This window comes from Mesoplodon mirus (assembly GCF_964341445.2).
Source record: "Mesoplodon mirus genome assembly, chromosome: 11".
Lineage (NCBI taxonomy): Eukaryota > Metazoa > Chordata > Mammalia > Artiodactyla > Ziphiidae > Mesoplodon > Mesoplodon mirus.
This window is the reverse complement of record NC_138987.1, coordinates 74193413-74217599: the sequence shown is the minus strand read 5'-3', so window position 1 is coordinate 74217599 and position 24187 is coordinate 74193413. Positions and strand designations below refer to the sequence as shown.

General features: G+C 42.6%; 1 protein-coding gene across 2 annotated transcripts in view; it reads right to left on the bottom strand.

Annotated features, from left to right (window-relative positions):
• TPH2 (tryptophan hydroxylase 2) overlaps positions 1-24187 on the bottom strand; it is a 117811-nt gene that overhangs the window by 35454 nt on the left and 58170 nt on the right. For both annotated transcript variants that reach the window (XM_082634574.1, XM_082634573.1), the window contains one exon: positions 7938-8064. In XM_082634574.1, the coding sequence (XP_082490700.1) occupies positions 7938-8064 (127 nt within the window). The remainder of the gene's footprint in view (positions 1-7937; positions 8065-24187) is intronic.

Genomic DNA, 24187 nt, shown 5'->3' with positions numbered 1-24187 from the left:
CTTAGTTCCAATATCAAAGATCTCAAAAGACAGTATAGTCAGAAGGAAGTGTGGCCTTGGAGCACTCAGGTAGAAAAAGACCAAGGGAGGGGGTAGTGAAAACAATGACAAAGGACACAAGTGAAGTTCTAAGGGGCTAGTTAAAGAAATACAGCGCTCCTTGCAAGGCAAGACCACTTTTCTATATGCACAGAAGACATAAAAGTGAAAGTGATGAGTTGGAATAGATATTATTAACTTTTAATTAAGTTACTCTTGCAAACAACACACAAACTCACCATCCACCCAAACATCTCAATTAAGAATGTATAAAAGTGCATTCCTTCCAGCTTTTTGTCAGCTTTGTATCAAATGATTCAAATAGCTGAACTAGTTCAAAGACTTTACATGGAATAAATAAGCCTGGGGCTCATTTTGAGCTTTCTGTAGAGATACTAAAATGGTCATTTTTTTTTTTTTTTTTTTTTTTTTTTTTTGCGGTACGCGGGCCTCTCACTGTTGTGGCCTCTCCCGTTGCGGAGCACAGGCTCCGGACGCGCAGGCTCAGCGGCCATGGCTCACGGGCCCAGCCACTCCGCGGCATGTGGGATCTTCCTGGACCGGGGCATGAACCCATGTCCCCTGCATCGGCAGGCGGACTCTCAACCACTGCGCCACCAGGGAAGCCCTAAAATGGTCATTTTTAATGTCATCCATCTTCAGAAAGAAGTAGAGCTGGGCATAAGTCTTTTAAAAGCCAAAAGTTCCCCACTCCCAGCCAGGTAGGCAAGGTCATGAGAGACTGGGAAACAAGCTAAGGTCCTCCACAGACAGGAAAACATTAATTAGGAATTCATAAACTAAGGTTACCTTTACAATTATACTTCTAATGTGAATTATAGTCAATTGTTAGTTTAAGGCTGACTGTATATTTCATTACTGCTCTCAGCATGAAAAAAGTCCTGGTTATACCTGGAAATTCAAACACACTTTATTCATGGCCATCAAAAACCCCAAACAACGCAAACTTTTTACTTGGAACTAATAAATTATTTGCTTTGATAAAGTACAAACAGAACCCTATATTACTAATTTTTTGACAGCCCTTTCCTCAAAAAAATTAGCTGGTGATCAGGTCTCTGCTCACAGTGAATTTCACCCTTTTAAAAAACATTCTAGACTCATATCTCTTAAACTGTGCTCCTTGGAATATTAATAGCTTGGGATATGTCTTCCATAAAAAGAGACTTCGGCGACCATATAACGTACTTTCTTAATTTTCAAGTTCACATTTTAACATTTCTAAAATGGAGCTTCTCACAAACAATGTCAAAAAATTTTGCTAGTTGAATCTTTTTCCCCTTTAAAAAAAACTATTAAATTAATTTAATGGCATCTTAAAATGGAGGGAACATGGTCAGTTTGTAAAAATAAAATTTTTATCACTTATACGATTCACTCTGCACATTGTCTTATTAAAGGGCCTGAAAATCCTATACTTTGAAAACAAAGCTGTTTACTTCACTTAACCCAGTTTTTCCCAAATATATTTGCCCATTGATCCCTTCTGGCATAGAACTCATAGTAACATTTCATGAGACTAATGTTCTGGTAACACATTCTGGTTACTCCTTCATTACCCTTGGCCAAGACGCTTTGCTCATCAGCTTTACCAAGACCCAGTGACAGAAGCCCTTCATCAGGAAGTGAAGGTAAACATGTTTTGGGATTTACAGAACTGAATGGATAACCTAAAACTCTCTGTAGAGGGAAAATTCCAAATAGGCCATAGGCCGATTTATTCTGCTTGGGAAACATCTGTGGTGTATTCCTACTGATTGCTTTCTCCAACAAATGATGCACAGCGTTGTCTGTTTCAAATGCCTTTATGGTGTGAGAAGTGAATAGACTGAATTGAAGCCATCTGCATCATAGGATGGCACACAGTGTTTGGTGAAAGGAGTCCCTTTACATTTCCTAACATTTGGGGAAAGATAAATCAATAATTTTCTAGGACTAGTTCCTAAATTTACCTGATCAGCAAGTTTCTGTTTGTGCATTCCTGTAAAATTGAATGATATAAGTCATATGGCAAAATAGCAGGTGGCAGGAGAGTGTGAGAGCAGACACACAAAATGGAAGCAGTGACATGGCACTCAGAGATACAAGGGTCCATTTTCAGGCCCAGAATAAGTCCTAAATAAACTCATGTCACACCGCACAATATTCATCTAGCAATACCCTATTAGCTTAGTTTTTAGCAAAAGTATTGAATATGGAAATAAAGCTAAAAGCTTACCACATGCCTTTTGAAAGACATACTCAAGCATTGTCTAACAGGTGCACCTGTGTAACGGTCACCCGCTTCTCTTGAATGAGGAGCATCAGCATTACCTGGGATCTTATCAGAAATGCCAGCTCTCAGGCCCCATTCCAGACCTACTTGGCCAGAATCTGACTCGTAACAAGATCCCTAGGTTATTTTATACACATTACCATCTGAAAAACACTGGTCTAGGGAATATACCCTTTGTCTGACTTCCTATTTATATTGATTGAGGCCCAGATGCTGTTAATTTTATGAAGACTGATAAATTGCAAGTTATTTTTGTCCACTAGACATGCAAATGATCTCTGCCTGGTAGAAAAGACAACTTCAAGGTTACAGTTCTTTGCCCTGTAGAACATAAAACACTTTGCACCTTGTTCCAGGATTCTTTCTTCCAGTGACTAGATGGTCTGCCTCTCAAATTCTTCTTGGAGCTACATTTACCATCTTGCTTTTCCCTCATGACTGAGTTAAATAAATCTTTGACACATGTTCAGCATACATGTATGACAGTCATGCTTGTGACTGTTTAAAGTTGTAATTGAAAACCAGTCACCTCTCAATAGCAATAAGATACTTATTTCTAATGAAGATGGTAATAGCCGTCCTTTCTTGGGAAAAATAGTCAGTTATCCAGTAAGCAGTAATTGAGAACCTCCAATATGATATAAAGATGAATCTAGCATGGGCTGGTCACTCAGCATGGTATAGTATAATGTATAATCTAACTTTAAATACAAGGGCTGGCAACTGAGGGCCTAGAATTCTGGTTCAGCCTGCAAACATGATTTGCAGCCAAAGAACATTTTGTTTTATTTTCACTTTTGAATTTGAAGGCCTTTAGGTGTAACATAATGTGTATTCTCTAGTTCTCCACAGGCTCCAGTACTCCTTGTTATCTTCTATCAGGCTATTTCACACATACTGGCTACCTGTCTGGCCCCTGAAGGCACTTACGATCACCGTCCTTAAAGAAGACACTAGTCTATTAAATCCATGTAAACCAGTACTACAGTGGGAAATGGCTGGTCCGAAAATTACAGCACACGCTATGCAACCCTTTTGGGGCATCTTTTTGCATATCTATCATGCACAGACCCTGGACAGCTATGATGAGTATGAAAAGGGTGCAGCTGCCAAATCCAGCGGCCTTATTCATTATCCACCAGAGGGCAAATTATTTACATGTATAACAATGCATTTCACATACAGTTACCAAGCATCATCATCAATTTCTTCAGATACAAAAGAGTTTCATTTAAACGGTTCTCAGGGAGTAGACACCATGCCCACATAAAACAGCAGAGATAGCTTCATTCTCAAAAATGAGCATTATTAAAATGTCAAAATAAATATCATGCAGAAATATAGCAAGAAGAGGCAGTAGGTATAGGCAATCACCTAGTCCCTCTGAAATCAGACCCAGAAGTTCAGAAGCAGCTTTGAACAAAACAAGAGTTTGGCGGCGCCCATGATGTTTAGGGGAGGCTGTTTTCTGCCTTAGATGGATTGGTTGACAGCACATCACAGAAAGTTATTAAGTGTCTACTTTCACCAGGCATGACTCTCTTTGTCATAAGTGCTTAAATTCACTAAACAAGGAAAAGCAGGCACTATACAAACAGAGTCATTAACAATATAAATCTCACCTAGAATAAAGGAATAATATGGGCTATCTCATTGTTCTGCATAAATAGTGATTTCTGTGGTTTTCCATTTGTCCTCTCTATGGATTTTTCTCCTTTGGTGCATCTCATCTCTCATTTTATTCTAGTATTTTTTCAGGGGACTTAATGAACACAACTCCGAGGAAATCAGCTAATAATATCTCCATTTCTCATCTGGACAGCCAAGAGGCCTCGCTAACCACCACGCTTCCCCTACCATTGGACTTTTTACCCCTCCCAGTGAGGGCTTATCTCTTAATCTCTTAGTCCTTGCAATGGGGTCCTTAAATTGGTCTTCTGGCTTTAGTCTATGGCTTGACAGTCTTTAATATGAATGCCATCCAGTAGGTTATTTATTCCTGGGTTTACTGTGAAACTGCCTGGCTGGAATCTGTGTTTTCTTTCAAAATCAACTTCCAGCAGTTTTCTGTTCACTTTGTTTTTAACTGAGGACTGGGACGTGGTTCTAGAAGTCAATGGCAGTTACAGTATCATTTCAGAGAAAAACCTCCCTAGCTTCCTCACACTGAGCCCATCGTCCTCCATATTCTCCCCATCACATGGAAGAAGCTTTCCAAATTTCTCCTTGGTCTGCAAAACGCTTTTCCAAGTAAGTGGGCAGTCTATAACATTGGAAAATATTGGACCTGCAAGGCTTGTGAGAGACAGGAAATCAAAGAGAGCTGAGGTAGGGGCAACATGCAACATCAGGAAAAAAGAAATGAGTAGATCAGGCAAGACCTTGGTGAGGCACCATCCCTAGCCCAAACTTCTCCACTGCATTTAGAAGAGACTCAAAATCTTTTCAGTCTTTTGAAAGTTTATACTCTCTTTAGTATAAACTTTCAAGAGACTTAAAGTCAAAGCCACTATGAGGTTCCAGACATGTTGGCTCCCTTGGGAGACCCTTGATCCTCCCTAACCTGTCACCAATTATTTCTATACAGAGAAGAACCTCTCTGCTGGTCCCTGCCCGATTCTGAGCCCCAGTCTCCAACAATGAACTCAGAATTCACACACACTTAGAAGACTGACCTTAAATCCACTTCTCCTACATATCTGCTTATGTATGTAAATAAAAGTTAACACTGACTCTGGGTTTTCTGTATTTTTGTGTACTAGATCATGAGTTCTTTGAAGTAAGTACAACTTCTTTGTCTTTTCCCTATTCCTACCTCATGGCACCTAGGATTCTTTAGCCACTTAAAGAATATCTGTTGACTTGAACTGGCTTCTACAGAAAAGCAGGTACATTCTAGGCAAAGAACAATTGAAAAAGAGGACAAAAGAAAGTGAGAGAAACAAGATTGATGATCTAATGATCTCGAATAGATGGAAGTGTTTTTGGCTACTGGGGCTAAGGCAATCCATGGCCAAGGGTGTTGGAACCATGCTTAAGAATATAAATTCCAAAAGAAAACTTACTCATCCTCCAAATTCACTGGCCCTAGTAAAACAGGTTTCAAGGTTCAATTATTAGTTTTATCTTGCAAGTGTAAAAATAGAAACAATAATGGTCCCCCAAAGATATCCATGTCTTAATCTCCAGAACTTGTGAATATGCCACCTTTGCAGACATGGACTTTGAATGGATACCTTTGAATTATCCAGGTAGACCCCACATCAGTCCTTAAAAGCAACGGTCAGGGGCTTCCCTGGTGGTTCAGTGGTTGAGAGTCTGCCTGCTGATGGAGGGGACACGGGTTCGTGCCCCAGTCCGGGAAGATCCCACATGCCGCGGAGTGGCTGGCCCTGTGACCCATGGCCACTGAGCCTGTGCGTCTATAGCCTGTGCTCCACAACGGGAGAGGCCATAACAGTGAGAGGCCCGCATACCACAAAAAAAAAAAAAACCCAAAAAACAGGATTTATGTTGTGGTGCTTTTAAAATACATCTACAAATAATTTGATGCTCCTTTCTCCAAACAGTGGAGATGAATTCTCCTCCCCTAGGGTATGGGCTGGAGTGAGTCCCTTCTAATGAATAAAATGTGGCTGATGTGATCAGCATATGATCAAGCCACAAAAGGCATTACAACTTCCTCCCTCAGTAACTATCTCTGTCTGTCTGTCTCTTTCCTTCTCTTTTTCTTTCTTTCTTTCTTTCTCTCTGTCCCTGTCTCTCTCTCTCTCTCTCTCTCTTCTGAAGGAAGCCTGTTGCCAACAGCCACATGACTGAGTCATCTTGGGAGAACTTTCGCAAATCTGAAGACATCTACGGGCTCAGCCCACATCTTAACACCAACCACAGGAAAGTCCCTAAGGCAAAACCACTCAGCTAAGCTGCTCCCAAATCTCCAAACACAGAAACTATGAGATAATAAATGTTTATTGTTTTAAGCCACTAAATTTTGGAATTACTTGTTACACAGTAATAGATAGCCAATATATGTGAGATACAATCCCTAGAGTAGAGGTTACAAATTGGAAGCCTAGCTCCTAATTCAGTCTACAAATATATTTTCCTCAGCTTGTAATGGTAGATTTCTTTTTAAGAGCCAACATTGAAAAATCATTAAATTTCGCTTAGAAATCTAGATTTCCAGCCTCTCTCAAAATTTTGGAGATCCAGCCACACAAAGGCCCACATTCCCATCTGGCAGGCTCCTGCTGTAGAAGAGGGATGCTCTCCTGAGTTCACCTCAGTCCCCACTCAACCCTACTCATCCCCACACTGATGCCAACAGCATGGCTTCTGCACTGCTATTTCTCTTTTAGTAGAAAAATATTTCTCAGTTCCTGTATGTCTATCAAAATTAGGAAACAAAAGGTATACTGAAAGGGCTTTGCATCTTAAGAAATCTAGGAGAACACTTGTTTCTTGGTGGGAGTGAAGAATATTCCTACATGCCTAATACGCCATCAATGTGTGTCTGTGTCAAATACACACAATTTAGGATCCTGTATTTTCTTCCTCCAGTACCTTTGCTCATTGAGGCTAACAGACTGGACCCTGTAGGTAAGTGAGTTTGCTAAACCTGCTCTTTCTTACTCGGGGTTCCTTGAAATGGGGCTAGGATGAAGCATATGAGCTTGCTAGAGCTGGCTCTTCAGCAGCTTAAAGGTAGCCGTCAACATTACACCTTTCCTCTCATACCGATTGTTTTGAGAAGAACCTTGCTGAGACCATAGTATCTATTAAATCTTTTTCTGGGGCTTCCCTGGTGGCGCAGTGGTTGAGAGTCCGCCTGCCGATGCAGAGGACACGGGTTCGTGCCCCGGTCTGGGAAGATCCCACATGCCGCAGAGCAGCTGGGCCCATGAGCCATGGCCACTGAGCCTGTGCGTCCAGAGCCTGTGCTCCGCGACGGGAGAGGCCACAACAGTGAGAGGCCCGCGTACCGCAAAAAAAAAAAAAAAAAAAAAAAATCTTTTTCTGGTTTTGCACTTATAATAATTGTTTAGCATGAGCTGCTTATTGCTGCCTCAAATTCTGTCTGACCAAACCCATATTGACTAATCAGAAATAATCCCAAGTACAACCTCTACTTTACCATAAATGCATAATTTTCAGTATTACAAATGTTTCTAGGAAATAAACACTGAACTAGAACAAGAGTTGGCAAATTGCAGCACACAGGCCAAATCTGGCCCACCGCCAGCTTTAATAAATAAAGTTTTATCAGAACACAGCCACACTTATTCATTTATGTACTGTCTGTGGCTGCTTTTACACCACACTGGCTGAGCTAAGTAGTTATGACAGAGACCTCATGACCTGTAAACCTCAAATATTTACAATCTAGCCAATCCCTGAATGAGAAGGATAAAGTACAAAGATTTTGACAGTTAATAGGCCAAGAACACATTGTGCTTCAAAGGAATACACATGGGGAAAAGTAAAGACACCATGCCCTCTCCAGAGTGTTTGCCTTATCACTCATAGTCAGTAACTCTAAAACTTTCTTTACCTTACGAATGGACATAAACAGAATGGGTTTTTAGGTTGAAAATGAACTCACTGTGGCTAGTTTCTGAACGTCTTCATCTGATGCTCCCAGAGATGCCAGGCCTATTTCTTGTGAAAACTGAGCAAACTTAGGATCCGCAAGTAGAGGGACATGTCCCAGGAGTTCGTGACATGTGTCTCTGAAAAGAAAAACATCACAGAGAAATGTTAAGACAAGTTAAGCTATCACTGGCAGAACAAGACCTAAAATTCTAATTATAACCTTGCTACTGTAATTAATGTTACCAAATTTCACCAATCCTAAGATTTTTTATCAACTCTGAAATCCAGATACATCTTACAACCATGGCATCTTAAATTATATGATATACGATATGTTAACAAAATAATAGTGACTACTACTTTCAAGAGCGTATCATATGCCAAACGTGTTAAGTATTTTATTACATGCACTCTCTTTGAATACTCAAGAGAAACTTGAATTAAAGTAACTTATTGGTGCAACATTCTATAGACAAGGGGTGTGCAAACTACAGCTGCAGGTCAAATCTGGCCTACTGCCTGTTTCTGTAAATAAAGTTTTATTGGAACACAGCCATGCCCATTCATTAATGTATTGTCTATGGCTCCTTTTGCCTAAAACGGCAGAGTTGAGTAGTTGTGACTGAGACCATATGGCCCACAAAGCCTAAAACATTTACTAGCTGGACCTTTACTGAAAAAGTTTGCCGATTCTTGCTACAGATAGTGATAAAGCCAAAACTTGAATCCAGCTTATCATGATTTCTAAACTCTTGCTCTCAACCCTTAAGTTACACTGCATCCCATGTTACACTTTGCAGGGCACTGGGAAACAGCAGAAGATCCTATTGTCATCAACAGATGTCTTTTCCCATGGACCATTTATCTGTCTATAACACAAGCAACTCTTTTGAGCCTTCACACTGGAAGACCCTCCAAGTCCCCTGCTTTGACTAGCCTGAACTAGGCAATAATAGAAGTTTACATCCTCTCTCATTTGCCTGTGCTTCCACTTGGAGCCAGAGACCAGGCAAAGGCAGGTATGTGTCACAATGAAGCAAGGCGGATGCCTTCCTGAGTCATTGCCATGAATCACAAACCATTTCCTGATACCAAGCTATCCTGGAATATATGACTCTCTGGAAATGAATCAGCAGGCAACAATATTTTATTTTCTTGACAAAAACTAATGAGCCAGGTAGTAACTGAAAGATGTTTCCTAATTTCACCTGGGCTCCTCGTAAGTGTATCACTTCAAATAGATGCTATAACATAAATGCCAGGTACTACCACCAATATCACAAGTATAAAGTTAAGTTGGATGGTCATGAGGCTGAAGCAAGGGAATGGTGGTCAAGGGCAGACGATGGGTGCCAACATAAGACATATGGCATTACTTGGTCAAAAAGTTCTGTTCCCACAGCTCAAACCACATGCCCAACCCTGGCCAGCCCCTTCCCAGACATATCAGGTTGAAAAAGCAGCCAAATGAGAATACGTGGACATGATACTGAATGAAACTCCAGATTCATTCTCTATCAACTGTGTGCCAACAGCCTCCTTTTTGTATAGAAATTGAATTTGTGGAAGAGCATATGTGGTGTTTACTCTCCAGTCATACTCCTTAAGGTGGTGAATCAGACTCATTGGATTTTAGGGCATAAGGAGAATTTAAATGTTATCAGAGCCCCTCATTTTACTTATGAAGAAATTAAAGACAGAAGGAGGAAAAATAGAAAGCTAACATACTGCCTTCCCTGGTGGCGCAGTGGTTAAGAATCCGCCTGCTAATGCAGGGGACATGGGTTCAAGCCCTGGTCCAGGAAGATCCCATGTGCCACGGAGCAACTAAGCCCGTGCTCCACAACTACTGAGCCTGCACTCTAGAGCCTTCGAGCCACAGCTACTGAAGCCTGCGTGCATAGAGCCCGTGCTCCGCAACAAGAGAAGCCACTGCTCGCTGCAACTAGAGAAAACCCGTGCACAGCAACGAAGACCCAACGCAGCCATAAATAAATAAATAAATAAATAAATAAATTTATTTATTAAAAAAGAAAGCTAACATATCCTGAGCTCTTATTATGTGCTGGGTACTGGGCTAAATGTTTTCATATCCCATTAGTAATTTCATCTTCACTTACAAAGAAGTCTTATTATTCCCATTTGATAAATGGGGAAACTAACATTCAGTAAATTTAAGCATTTTTTTCCCAAGGACACACTGTTAATAAGAGACAGAGACAAGATTTGAAATCAAATTCCTCTGACTCAAAGCTGTGCTCCTTCTGTTCTATTAACTTACAAGGTGGAGTAAAGGAGAAGGGCTGGGCGGGGCACAGCTTCAGTTGTGGGGAACGTTTAACCAAGCTGGTTAGCACAGGTAAAAATGTAGCCAGTGTGTCCTAAGTCTCTTTTCCTGCCACTCAGTCCTCAACCCTCCAGATTACCCGGGGAGCCTTTTTAAAAATACCAATGACTGGGTGCTACATAAGAGCAATGCAGTCAGACTCTCTGGGACAGGCCTGAGCAGCTATATTGTTTTAAAAGCTCACAGGGTGATCATAAGACACAGGCAGGGTGGAGACCTCCTGTCATAACAGATGATGCTCGGAACACCCTGAACAGGCTTCAAGCAACTAGTACTTAAAACTAAAGCTAAATGTGATTATGTAATTTTGAGCTGCCCAAATTTAATGCCACTAAAATTACATCATACAAACATACATACATACTGAGGAACAATGAAAGGTGGTAAGGAAAGCTCACTAGGTAGCAAGTTACTCCTCCACACGCACTTGACTCAGAGATCAGTTAAAGGTGTTTGATTCAGCATACTTCTACGCTGAGAGTGGACCCTGTAGACTCACTCCTGTGCTCAGTTTTTTAAAGGTCGTGCAGTCTGCACCAATGTTGGAATTGAGGGGCCCACCATGGATAAATCGGAGTACCCCCATTGTAGCTTATGATGTAAATACTAAAACACCCCTACTGAACCAGGCAGAAAATATGACAACAATATTTTCAAAATTAGACCAGATGTCAAACTCCAGGGAAATACTAAAGATGGTGAGTATTAGCTCATGGTATGAATAAATAAATTAAACAGTAGCTAAAAGAACAACTATTGTGGCCAACATGTATTGAATGCTTCCGATGGGCCAGGCACAGTGCTGGGTGCTTCCCAATGTGAGAATGGGATAGGTCATGGTTACAGTGGTGGATTCTTGTTGCAAAACTGGGTTTACTTTTGAGCTTGTTAAATACTTGAAGAAGACAGTCTTCTACCTGCCTAAGTACCAATGGAGTCCAAAGGCTTATAGGTAGAAGGGAAAGTGAAAAGTTGGCAGTTAAAAAGGAAAGAAGAAGGAAAATACGAGAGATCCAAAGACTCTGAGTCAATTCTTTGTGGTAGAAAAGGAGCTATCACCTGAAATTTAAGTTAAGGTGTAATTATCAGAAACCTATAACCCGCAGCCAACTTAAGAACCTTTAATAGCATTACAAGGTAATCCAACCATACATAGAAGAGAAATTATAAATTTGAAAGAAAAAAATCATACAACACATCAGAATAAGTTATATTGCTTCATTAAGAATGAAAGCCTGAAGCAAGAAGTCTAACAGAATTACTAATGGAATGCTCGGGATGCCTTTGCCCTGTTCTAAGTAGAAATGATTGCTGTAGTTTGTACCTTCTTAGGGTAGAAGGTACCCTAGTCTCTAGGACTAGGGTCGTAGAGACCCTAAGAAGGAACTGCTGTTCAGATCTCTGAGCAAGTAGAGATGCAGTTCCTACAGGAACCCCACTTCTCACTGAGTCAAGGCTCAAGCACCTATATTTCAAGACCATAAGTAACGTTATTATCGTTTATGACTTTGGTGGAACATTCTCAGAAATAAACACTGGAGTGTTCTCATCCCAGTGTCTTTGGCTAAGACACATGGTATAGACAAAGGAAACTGAAGTGCCTGGAAACTCTTCAGACAACAAAGAAAGATGTTTAATGTTGCTAATTAAAGCAATTAATTAACTTTGAAAAGTTGACATTTTTTTTAGTTTCTTTGAGACCAAAGGACTTGGAAGCTGGGTTGACTAGCTTTCAGGGGCTGAAAGAGATTCCAGACTGTTGGGAATCTGCAGGAGAAGCCTGAGCCTCGTCTCCAAACTTTGTATCAATTAATTTCCGTGGGACTGATGTCATGCTGTCTCACACCGCTTCACAAAGTGCAATAGTTATTATGTTCTGCCTGTAAAGTAGTTCAGATCCCTATGCTGGTGTTTCATCCACAGCTGGAACCCTGAATATCTAATTATGAACAGGTTTCCGATATGAGTCCACAACTACTGCCTTATCTCACCAGATCTCTCTTAAAAGATGCAATTATTTGGCTATAATTGCACCTGTCAGCACATGCTGCCTCCAATCTCCATCCACTTCGGCAAACTTTTCTCTTTTTAACTCACATCCCTTTGATGCATTTTTCGCCTGAATAATGCTTCTCAGAGCCCTTTTCACAGAAGCACTCTGTTCACTGGAAATGTAGGACCTTTCAAAACTGTTAACACTGTAAAACATCATGTCTCCTTTTGGAAAAAAAAGAAAGAAAGAAAGAAAGAAAAAGAAAAGCTAGAGTTGATATCAGCCACTAAACTTTTTGCTGCTCTAAATTGGAATCTTCTCTGATAAGCCCTGTTAGGAGGATTTTAAAGCTTACAAAGGGACTGGGGCAAAATGCCTCCAGGGAATTCTTAAATCATTCTAAGGAAGCTGCAATCACTTTGCTGCTGGGAAAAGAAGGGTCCTAGTTGTTAAGTTCAAATTCAAAATGGGTCTGGCATTCTTCTCCTCTTATCAGCTTTCAAAGCTGACTCCTCCGCATTGAACAACTTTTTATTTTGGCTGTAAATTAAAGCTTTTAAGAAGCAGTGAGTGGGCATGCAGTATTTGCTTCCCATCCCTTCACACCTGTCTTTGAAACCCTATTGCTATAGGTTTTGTTTGTTCTAAATAACACGGAAGCCAACACTTTAGCTAAATCATGAAGAGAGGAAAAGGAAGATGGGGTTGGGAGATGGGGGGTGGAGGTTGCACTGATGAAAAGAAGCTGGAGGAGGACCTGGAAGCCAAAATAGGGTATTTTTTCAGCTTTCACGCAACCTTTGGTGGGCAAGTGCAAGTAATCTGGGATAACACACCGGGACGCATTGAAAAGGGGGTGACTTGGTTTGTTTTAACTTCACTGAGGAGATAATAACAGGAATTAATTTGGTACTGAGGCAATTGTTTTCAGTGCTTGTTTTAGAGCCATATACAGAGTTTCTTTAGATTTAAAATAGCATACTGTAAAATCTGGTCGATAAGATTTTAGGCAGTTCTGATGATCACTCCACCTTATGTCCCTGTCAGGTTATAGATAAATACATATGTGGCCCTCTTTTTATGAAGCCAAGCACCTGGATATTGCCCTGGTGGAAATCTTCTTTCCTTTTTTTCCCCTAGGAATCATAAGGAAGGCCATTAATGTTACTCTTCTTCAGTACAGCTCTATTAAGACCAGCAGAAGATGTTACACTTATTTTTTATTTTGGAATTTAGTTCAAGAAGTATTTTTGTGTACCTATTATATACCAAGTGCTATGTTAGGAACTGAGACTTAAAAGTAAATAAGACACAATCCTAGAATAACCCTTAGCAAAAGTTACCTCATGGTTCCATAAAAGAGCAAACAGCAAGTACTAACTTTCCTGAGCTAGTGAAAGAAATAGTTTCCAGTTCTTACAAGTACCACAAAAGGGCTTCAAGGGAAACTGTCCATAGGTCTCCAGCTCCCCATCATCTCAGATATTTCTTATCTCTTGAATAAATAAGAGATTTTTAAACTCTTTCCCTGTGTGCTCCCCCTCCCCAAATTTTCACTAGATATTAAGGAGGTAATATAACGTAAGGGTTATAAGAACTGTATACAGTCAGGAGTCAGCCCTAAGTCCATGTTGCACATTCCTGTGTAGGCAAGTTACTTCGAGCAGTGATGTGCAATAGGGCTTCCTGCAGTGATGGAAATATTCTGTATCTGCATCGTCCAATATGGTAAAGCCACTTGGTTCAGGTGATTACTGAACATCTTAAATGTGACCAGCACTACTGAGGAACTAAATTTATGGTTTTATTTCATTTTACTTAATAAATTTAAATAGTCACATCTCTACCATATTGGACAGCACAGATGTATTGTTTTTTCATCTGTAAACTGGAGATTATAAGGGTCCTTATCTCATGGAGTTCTTAAACAATGTTGTAAGATAATGCATTAGAAACATAAATTGCCAACAAGTTAGGTATTATTACACATTAAATTATACTTACACCTAAGTCTATTGTACTTCAGTAGGTTTTGCCCATTTGGAAGATATTTTATCACTTAAATAAGCAGCAGTAAGTTTCTCCAGGACACAGGTCATGCCATGTTCATCTCTGGGTTTCTGGTGCTTAGGAAAGCCTGGCACATAATAGATGTTCAGTAACTGCTTTCTGAACTCAACAGAATCAAACAGAGATGGTGGGGCTCTACTGTACCATATAGAGGTAAATCTAAATGAATCCCAAGCATAGTTTTCCTAATTTCCAGTGTAGCATAAGGGCTTGGACTAGATCTTGGTTTTGGTATTTTCTAGTTGTGGGTCCATAGGGAAATGACCTGACTTCATTGATCTTTGGAACTGCCATCTGTAAAATGCTGACAATCCTGCCTACCCCGTAGCCATGAGTGGAATGACGTCAGCAGAACAGAGCACATGTGGGAAATGTCAGAGAGGACATTTTTCCTTCTCTCCTGTGGTGGCTTCTCTACCTGTCAATAGATATAATTCTCACATGATGGTGAAGAGGTACAGCCAGTGGTTACCTCTTCCTTGCCTAAAACTCAGTCACTTTGAATTTCTTCTGAACTTGCAATTTTAAAAAGCAAATATTCCTAAAATAATTTTTTTCCCAGGTCACCTCCGTCTTCCACACCTGTAAGTACCCAAGTGAGCTTCTCCCTGATGACATGGCACTGAGGGACTATGAATTGTGACTCAGATGTGGATGCTTATGAGTGCTAATTTTGGGCTCCAGGCACCACACAAGGAAGGCAAACCTTGGCGAGGGTGGAGCGGTGGGAAAAAAGGGAACCTGCTTTGAGTCTGCTAAAATATATACATACACAAGCTGAAAGCTGTATCCAAGTCACTACCATTAACAGCCTAAGAGAACAACAGGGCTCTAGCAGGCACTTAGGTACAAATTTGGTTTCAAAATGCACAGGTTTTAAATAATGTATAGGGTTGTGTGCAGGGGTTTTTATAGAATGTCTATTGTTAGAGTGCTTGGAGCTTTGGAGACAAAAGGCTCCCATAAAAAGTCCTAGGGGTTATTTTTGCTTTGAGGCACCTCATAAAACTAGACACAGTATTATGACTGAAAACTTGGGAGTCCAGGTCTAGGAACGTTGTTCTTGTAATTAAGGATGCTCTGGAATGTTACAAGGCACCTCAGCCTCCACATGAATTTAAGAGGTGGCAAGGAAGAGTAGACCTATTTGGTATTTATATAAAGCCTTTTTCTCTGCAAAGATCAAAGCATTATTTCAACAGCCCTCACACAGGGAGGTTAAGTGGCTTACCAACAGTCACACTGAGAGCTGATAGTGGGGCCTGGAGTTTGGGCATGCGGTCCATAGGGCCTTCTGCCTGAGGATGCAGACAGAAGGATGCATCACTGCTCTGTAGCGAGGCACTTTCCCCTTCTTTTTCCCAGTGAAATAAAAGATGCCTCCTCTTGATAAAGGGGCAGACTAACGGTGGCCCTGTGAAGATCAAAGGAGAGAGCAGGCTTCTGACAAAGCCTGGTAGTTGGACCGAACACTGGATGGGACAGCACAGCACTAGACCATCCAATAAGCACATCCAGTACTTAGGGTTCTGGCAAAGCAGGGCCACCAAATTAAAGAAAGAAAGCGTCACTCTCAACTGTCTTACATAAAATTTATAATTGGAAAATCAAGAAAGAAGCTCTTCAACTTCAGCACATATACAAGTTTTGAGTTTTCCTCTATAGTGTTACTTTTTAATATAGAAGAGTGGTTAATCCAAAAGATGCTGGCACTACTCCCTGAGTTCAAATCCTGACTCCCCTATTTACCAGCTGTGTGACCTTGAGCAAGTTCATTAAACTTTCTGTGTCTCAATTTCCTCATCCATAAATTCAGAATAATAATAGTAACTCACAAGTCAGAGGACTGTTGTGATTATTGAGTTCATCCACATACAATACTTAAAATAGTACCTGCACATATTGATATATACACGTTGGCTATTAGTAGTAAAAAAAAAAATTATTATTATTGCTTCTGCTGCTGTTGTTGTTGAACTTATCTATGTTGGAGAATGGAAGGGGTGAAAATATACTCGGCTTAGGGCCTCTAACGTCTTAACTGACCCTGGGTGTAGCCCAAACCAAGTTTCTCCCGAGGGAGACAACGGCTGCTAAGCTTGGAGTGTGAGCTCCGGGTTAAAACTCAGGAAAGGGAGGCCAGATGGGATCAGCTTTCCGAGAACATGCCGTGTTCTGAGAATCGCTGGTACAATGCCGCTCTGCTCTCCTGAACAGCAAAATGATGATAGAACCATGGAGGAAGCCAGTTGGCTGGGCAGGAAGCTTGGCACTGCGCTTGGCAGGGATGAGGGTGATCTGTGGGAAAGAGCGAGTTTAAGCTAAACCAGAGCTCATAGGAATGAAGGTTAAACTCTATAAAGCTCTGGCTTATCTTCCTGGCTCTTCAGTAAGACCTTGCCCAGATGTGACTTCAGCAAGGCCCAATATTAAAAACACCCATCACGGTTAGTGCTTAAATCAGACAAGTTCACAGACCCAGAATCCCTCAGATGGCAGCAAGGAGGGAAAGCTGCAGAAGGAAAGGTCCTATCTTCCCTCTCACTACAGACCTAGTAAAAAGCATCTCTTCAATCAAGAGAGGGGCAGTCAATGTTTCTTATAAATTTGAAAGCCTGTGTCTTCACCTGCTGGTATTGTTATTTAACAAATAATGTCAGGACTATTGACTGAGCCACAGGAAAAGGAAATGAATGACATCTGCCAGTTTTAGAGAGGGTTCTGTTCTAATAAGCAAGGGCTAAGCATAAAATTCACTTGCTTAGCTTAGAAATAGATGAAAACTAAAGTTAGAAATAATTCACTTTTATTTTTCTTGTAAAAGTGGGACACAGCAGCAATGATAAGAAAAATCACCTGACTGTAAAACCTTTTTTAAACTTTAAAACAGTTATATTTAAAAATAACATTAGGGCTTCCCTGGTGGCGCAGTCATTGAGAGTCCGCCTGCCGATGCAGGGGACACGGGTTCGTGCCCCGGTCCGGGAGGATCCCACGTGCCGCGGAGCGGCTGGGCCCGTGAGCCATGGCTGCTGAGCCTGCGTGTCCAGAGCCTGTGCTCCACAACAGGAGAGGCCACAACAGTGAGAGGCCCGCGTACCGCAAAAAAAAAAAAATAGTAATAATAACATTAATTGCCCCTAAAGTGTCCAACTATGACAAGAAATATTTTCCTCAACACAGATGCATTTAGTTGCATTATGGCAGTAAGCACTGAAATACGAGTTAATGGTGGCATGACTTTTTTCCTAGTGGTGAAAGTTTGCTCTCTGATTTGAAAAGTGACACAGGAGGAAAGAGCAGAAGACAGACCTGCATCAGTCTGTACTGAATCATCAATCATCCCAATGCCGCCCTGAATCCGAAACTCCCTGACTGAATAAGCTTATGCTATGCTGTGCAAAGGGTATTTCTGTTACTAGTATATTAAGCACAACATCTGAAAAACAAAACAGGAGGCATATTCTTAAATGTTTTCATTAAAACATTTTTTAAAAGGGATTTCTGGTGCAAAACTGCACTATTACTTTGGCAATAGCTCTACTGGAAAGACAGATATTGTACTGGCTTGACCTCCAAGAACTGATGTTGAAGAATGTATGTTTATATTGAAATGCCTGGTTGCTTCTCCCTGAGCAGAGGACAAGGGGTAAGAGGGTTGTGCTATGGATGTGTGTTTCAACACTGCTCTGGGCAATGTTTTATGTTCCAAAGGTACAGAACCTTGAGGCCTCTGGCCACCTCTGGTCTTCATCCAGAAATCTAGATGGGATGGGTGGGTTTGGCCTATATTGGAGAGAACAAGACTGGATTATAACACCTTAGAAAATAGGACCTTCTTGCCTTACCCTCCTTCATTTCCAAGACCTCTGTCAGTCCACACAGCTTCTGAAGAAAAGCATGAGATTTGGCCCCAGGAAAATATGGTTCTATTAAACCGTATTTCTTATTAAAGAGCTCTGCATTTCCAAGATACCACTGGCCGTCGGGACTACAGATAAAATTGAAAGTCGTATACACAAGTACATGTGCACATGCAAATTCAGTGAGCACGTATTTAACATCCACCTTGCATAAAACACATTCAAGAAGTCTGTTGAAACTATGAAGAATAGAGACCACAGATCCCCTAGAAGGAAGTGTCCGGGGAGGAAAAGCCAAACGAACTAAAGAGGAACTGGGGGTGGGCGGGTGGGATGCATATGACAGCTGAAAATCCAAAGCACCCTCTGAACACCAGAAGGCTGACATCAGAGACGAGACCAGGCCAGACAAGACCAAGGAGTGAGGGAAAGATACCTCCTTCCAACTCTCTTCTCCCTGCAGTGTGCCCAAGACCAGTTTAGGAAACACATTGGATCTCCACCGCCCCTCTCCAGCAAGAATCTTCTAGAGGCAAATCCAGAGATGTTCCTACCACTGGTCTGGTCCACTGTCCTCCCCCTCACTTCATACACACACAGCACGCCCACACACAGGACAGTCCTGCAGGGACCTGCAGCACTGCTTGCCAGTTTCAGAGCGTATCTTCTTGATGTCACATTTAAGAAGTTCAAATATAACTCAGAACACGTCACAGACTGACACTGTTTTTGAAGAGAGGGCAATGACCTGTCCTACCTTTAAGGTGAGACTATATTCAGGGTTTGTTACCCAAAGGGGGAAAATGTCTTCTTAGCACCATGTGAAGTGCAGTTGGATCTCTTTTTCCTTCCCTCCCTCTGCCTCTGTCTGTCTGTCTCTCTCTCTTATTTTCAGAAGGGGGAGGTGGGGACAAGCTTCACATTTCCTTTCCCTCCTCTCCTTCAGCTTCACAGTGAACAACCACTTTTTTCTTTTGAAATGATCTTCACTGCCAAAGCAAAACAGATGAGCAAAATAGGCTGCCCCTCCTGGGTATGATTTGGAGAGAAGACTATTCTGGTCTAAGTGACCTATCCTCACGGCCTCAACTGGTGTCTAAAATTCCACCATTAATGGTTCATGACTTTGCCTAAAGACACTGAATATAGAAAAATGCCTTATTGATGGAGGGGTGTCCAGCAGCAGTTCTTGAAATCAAAGTAAAGCTGCAGGAAGGAGTGGAGGGGCTGCAGCCCTGCAGATGGAGGTGCTACCACCACACAGGGTGCAGCCGGGACTTCCCCTGTTCCCTTCACTCCACAGATCTCAGACTGAGCCTGGGACTCTGTGCATGTCTCAGACCTGGCACATTCTGGTGGCAGTGGCATTCACGGCTTCAGCCCCTGTGGGCTCAGTTTTTACTTTATATGCCAGGTTTGGGGATCCACTCCAACCTCAGCCTGGATCTTCTTGCTCCTGTATTGCCTCTGCCAGCTGGCCTTGAGTTAATTACAGTCTGATGAAGGAGACTGACACATGAACAAATAATTACCATGCAGTGTTGTAAGTGTTCAAATAGAAGTAAGGAAAAGTACTACAGGAATATCTAGCTCTGCCTGGGAAAGTCTTCACAGAAAAGGTTGCTACTGAGCTTTAATCCTGAGAATTAAAATGATTTCACAAGAGTCATTCCAGGCCAAATGAACCACCTGCGTTGGCTCATGCCTGTGCAAAGGCATGAACCAACAGGCTCATGGGGATGGTGAGAAGTCCAGTATGGACTTCTTATGGAGAATAAGGTTTTGGAAGGGGGTAGAAAGAGAGACAGAAGATGTGATTTGATGATATCAAACATTTTTTATCTTTTCCTTGTATGTAACAGGGAATCAACAGAGGTCAAACAAGGGAATGCTACAGTCAGATTGGTGTTTTAGAAAGGAAACAAAGTCTACTTCTTTTGCTTCTAAGATTGCTTCTAAGAGAAAAATAATTGTCAGACAGAACAACAATGACCTGCCAGATTGCTTCTTCTCAAACAGTGGTTCTCACTGGGGAAGACGTTTCCCCCTGGGGACATTTGGCAGCTTCTAGAGACATCTTTTGTTGTCACATCTGGCACGGGTGGGAGTGTACTCTTGACAGCTAGCAGGTAGAGGCCAGGGACGCTGCTAAACATCCTACCAAAACAAAGCATTATTTGGCTCAAAATATCAATAGTGCCAAGGTTGAGAAACCCTGTTCTAAAAGATAAAGTGGCCAGAGGGTGCAAAATGACACAGACCACAATGGACTTGCCAGAGAAGCAAAGAGGAGAGCAGGAGATTGGGGGGACGGCTTCTCAAATTTTTGTCCTGCCACTATTCACATGCCAGGTGACACTCGCACACCCATGTAACTTAGAGCTCTGACTCTTTCCCTGTCATTCCACTGAGTGAGAGGGATGCTCTTATTGGAATAACCTTGAATTTGACCCAATTGATTTTTTTTAAAAGAAGTCATTTGTAAACTTCAGTACTCGATTAGCAACAAAGTTGCTTGCAATCACAGCTGATCAACATAAGTAGCTATGCAACAACAGTGTGCAGAATCCCTGCCTCAGGCAGGGCTCCAAGGGAGAAAGAGCCTCACTTCTAGCAGAATCAGTGACCTTTCAATCCAGATAGAAACACATGGAAAAGCAACTCTTCCCACCAAGAAAATCAGGAGTCACTGATCCTCCAGGACTTTCTCTACTGTCCTCCAGGCCAGAACCTCCCCAGGGAAGCAAACCAATCTGCCACTGCTTTTTAAATTCAAGCCCCAGAGTCCGGAGGAAGATGGCGGAAGAGTAAGACGCGGAGATCACCTTCCTCCCCACAGATACATCAGAAATTCATCTACACGTGGAACAACTCCTACAGAACACCTACTGAACGCTGACAGAAGACCCCAGACCCCCCAAAAGGCAAGAAACTCCCCACATACCTGGGTAGGGCAAAAGAAAAAAAGAATAAACAGAGACAAAAGGATAGGGACGGGACCTGCACCAGTGGGAGGGAGCCGTGAAGGAGGAAAGGTTTCCACACACTAGAAGCCCCTTCGCGGGTGGAGACTGCAGGTGGCGGAGGGGGAAAGCTTCGGAGTAGCCGAGGAAAGCATAGCAACAGGGGTGTGGAGGGCAAAGCGGAGAGATTCCCGCACAGAGGATCGGGACCGACCGGCACTCAACAGCCCGAGAGGCTTGTCTGCTCGGCCGCCGGGGCGGGCGGGGCTGGGAGCTGAGGCTCGGGTATCGGGTTTCGGTCGGAGCGCCGGGAGAGGACTGGGGCTGGCGGCAGGAAGAGCCTGAAGGGGTTGGTTCGCCGCGGCTAGCCCGGAGGGAGTCCGGGGAAAAAGTCTGGAGCTGCCGAAGAGGCAAGAGACTTTTTCTTCCCTTTTGTTTCCTGGTGCGCGAGGAGAGGGCATTAAGAGCGCTGCTTAAAGAAGCTCCAGAGACGGGAGCGAGCCGCGGCTGAAGACGCGGACCCCGGAGACGGGCGTGGGACGCTGGGGCTGCTGCTGCCGCTGCCGCCACCACAAGGCCTGTGTGCGAGCGCAGGTCACTGTCCACCCCCCCTTCCGGGAAGCCTGTGCAGCCCGCCACTGCCGGGGTCCCGGGACCCAGGGACGGCTTCCCCGGGAAAGCGCACGGAGCGCCTCGGGCTGATGCAACGCCATGCCGGCCTCTGCTGCCGCAGGCCCGCCCCGCACTGCGTGCCCCTCCCTCCCCTCAGCCTGAGTGAGCCAGAGCCCCCGAATCAGCGGCTCCTTTAAACCAGTGCTGTCTGAGTGAAGAACGGACGCCCTCCGGCGACCTACGTGCAGAGGCGGGGCTAGGTCCAAGGCTGAGACCTGGGAGCTGTGAGAGCAGAGAAGAGACAGGGAAATCTCTCTGTGCAGCCTCGGAGGCAGCGGACGAAAGCTCCACGGTCCGCTTGATGCGCCCTGCATCTGTGGAGTGCATGAATGGACAGCGAATCATCCCAAATTGAGGAGGTGGACTTTGAGGACAAGATTTAAGATTTTTTCCCCTTTTCCTCTTTTTACAACAAATTATCCCAAATTGAGGAGGTGGACTTTGAGAGCAAGATTTTCGATTTTTTCCCCCTATTCTCTTTTTGTGAATGTGTATGTGTATGCTTCTGTGTGAGATTTTCTCTGTATAGCTTTGCTTCCATCATAGGTCCCAGGGTTCTATCCATCCGTTTTTTTGCCGTTGTTGTTGTTTTTCAATAATTACTTTTTTATTTGTAATAACACTACTATATTTTATACTTTATTCTATTTTACTTTATCTTCCCTCTCTTTTTTTCCTACCTTGCCTTCCTCCCTCCCTCCCTCTGCCCCTTTCTTTCTTTCCTTCCTCCCTCCCTCCTGTCTTTCTTTCTTTCCTTCCTCTCTCCCTCCCTCCCTTCTTCCTTTCACTCTCTTTTTCTTTCCTTCCTCCCTCCCTCCCTCCTTTCTTTCTTTCTTTCCGTCCTTCCTCCCTCCTTCCCTCCTTTCTTTCTTTCTTTCTTCCTTCCTTCCTTTCTTTCCTTCTTCCTTTCTTTCTCTCTCTCTTTCTTTCTTCTACTAATTCTTTCTTTCTACTTTTTCTCCCTTTTATTCTGAGCCGGGTAGATGAAAAGCTCTTGGTGCTGCAGCCAGGAGTCAGTGTTGTGCCTCTGAAGTGGGAGAGCCAACTTCAGGACACGGGTCCACAAGAGACCTCCCAGTTCCACATAATATCAAGCGGCGAAGATCTCCCAGAGATCTCCATCTCAACACCAGCACCCAGCTTCACTCAACGACCAGCAAGCTACAGTGCTGGTCACCCTATGCCAAGCAACTAGCAAGACAGGAACACAACCACACCCATTAGCAAAGAGGCTGCCTAAAAACATAATAAGGCCACAGGCACCCCAAAACACATCACCAGACGTGGACCTGCCCACCAGAAAGACAAGATCGAGCCTCAACCACCAGAACACAGGCACTAGTCCCCCCCACCAGGAAGCCTACACAACCTACTGAAACAACCTTAGCCACTGGGGACAGACACCAAAAACAACGGGAACTACGAATCTGCAGCCTGCAAAAAGGAGACCCCAAACACAGTAAGATAAGCAAAATGAGAAGACAGAAAAACACACAGCAGGTGAAGGAGCAAGATAAAAACCTACCAGACCTAACAAATAAAGAGGTAATAGGCAGTCTACCTGAAAAAGAATTCAGAATAATGATAGTAAAGATGATCCAAGATTCTATTTCCAAGATCCAAAATCTTGGAAATAGAATAGACAAAATGCAAGAAACAGTTAACAAGGACCTAGAAGAATGAAAGATGAATCAAGCATCGATTAAAAACACAATAAATGAAATAAAAATACTCTAGATGGGATCAATAGCAGAATAACTGAGGCAGAAGAATGGATAAGTGAGGTGGAAGATAAAATAGTGGAAATAACTGATGCAGAGCAAAATAAAGAAAAAAGAATGAAAAGAACAGAGGACAGTCTCAGAGACCTCTGGGACAACATTAAATGCACCAACATTCGAATTATAGGGGTTCCAGAAGAAGAAGAGAAAATGAAAGGGGCTGAGAAAATATTTGAAGAGATTATAGTTGAAAACTTCCCTAATATGGGAAAGGAAATAGTTAATCAAGTCCAGGAGGCACAGAGAGTCCCATACAGAATAAATCCAAGGAGAAATACACCAAGACATATATTAATCAAACTGTCAAAAATTAAACACAAAGAAATCATATTAAAAGCAGCAAGGGAAAAACAACAAATAACACACAAGGGAATCCCCATCAGGTTAACAGCTGATCTCTCAGCAGAAACTCTACAAGCCAGAAGGGAGTGGCAGGACATAATTAAAGTGATGAAGGAGAAAAACCTGCAACCAAGATTACCCTACCCAGCAAGGATCTCATTCAGATTTGATGGAGAAATTAAAACCTTTACAGACAAGCAAAAGCTGAGAGAGTTCAGCACCACCAAAC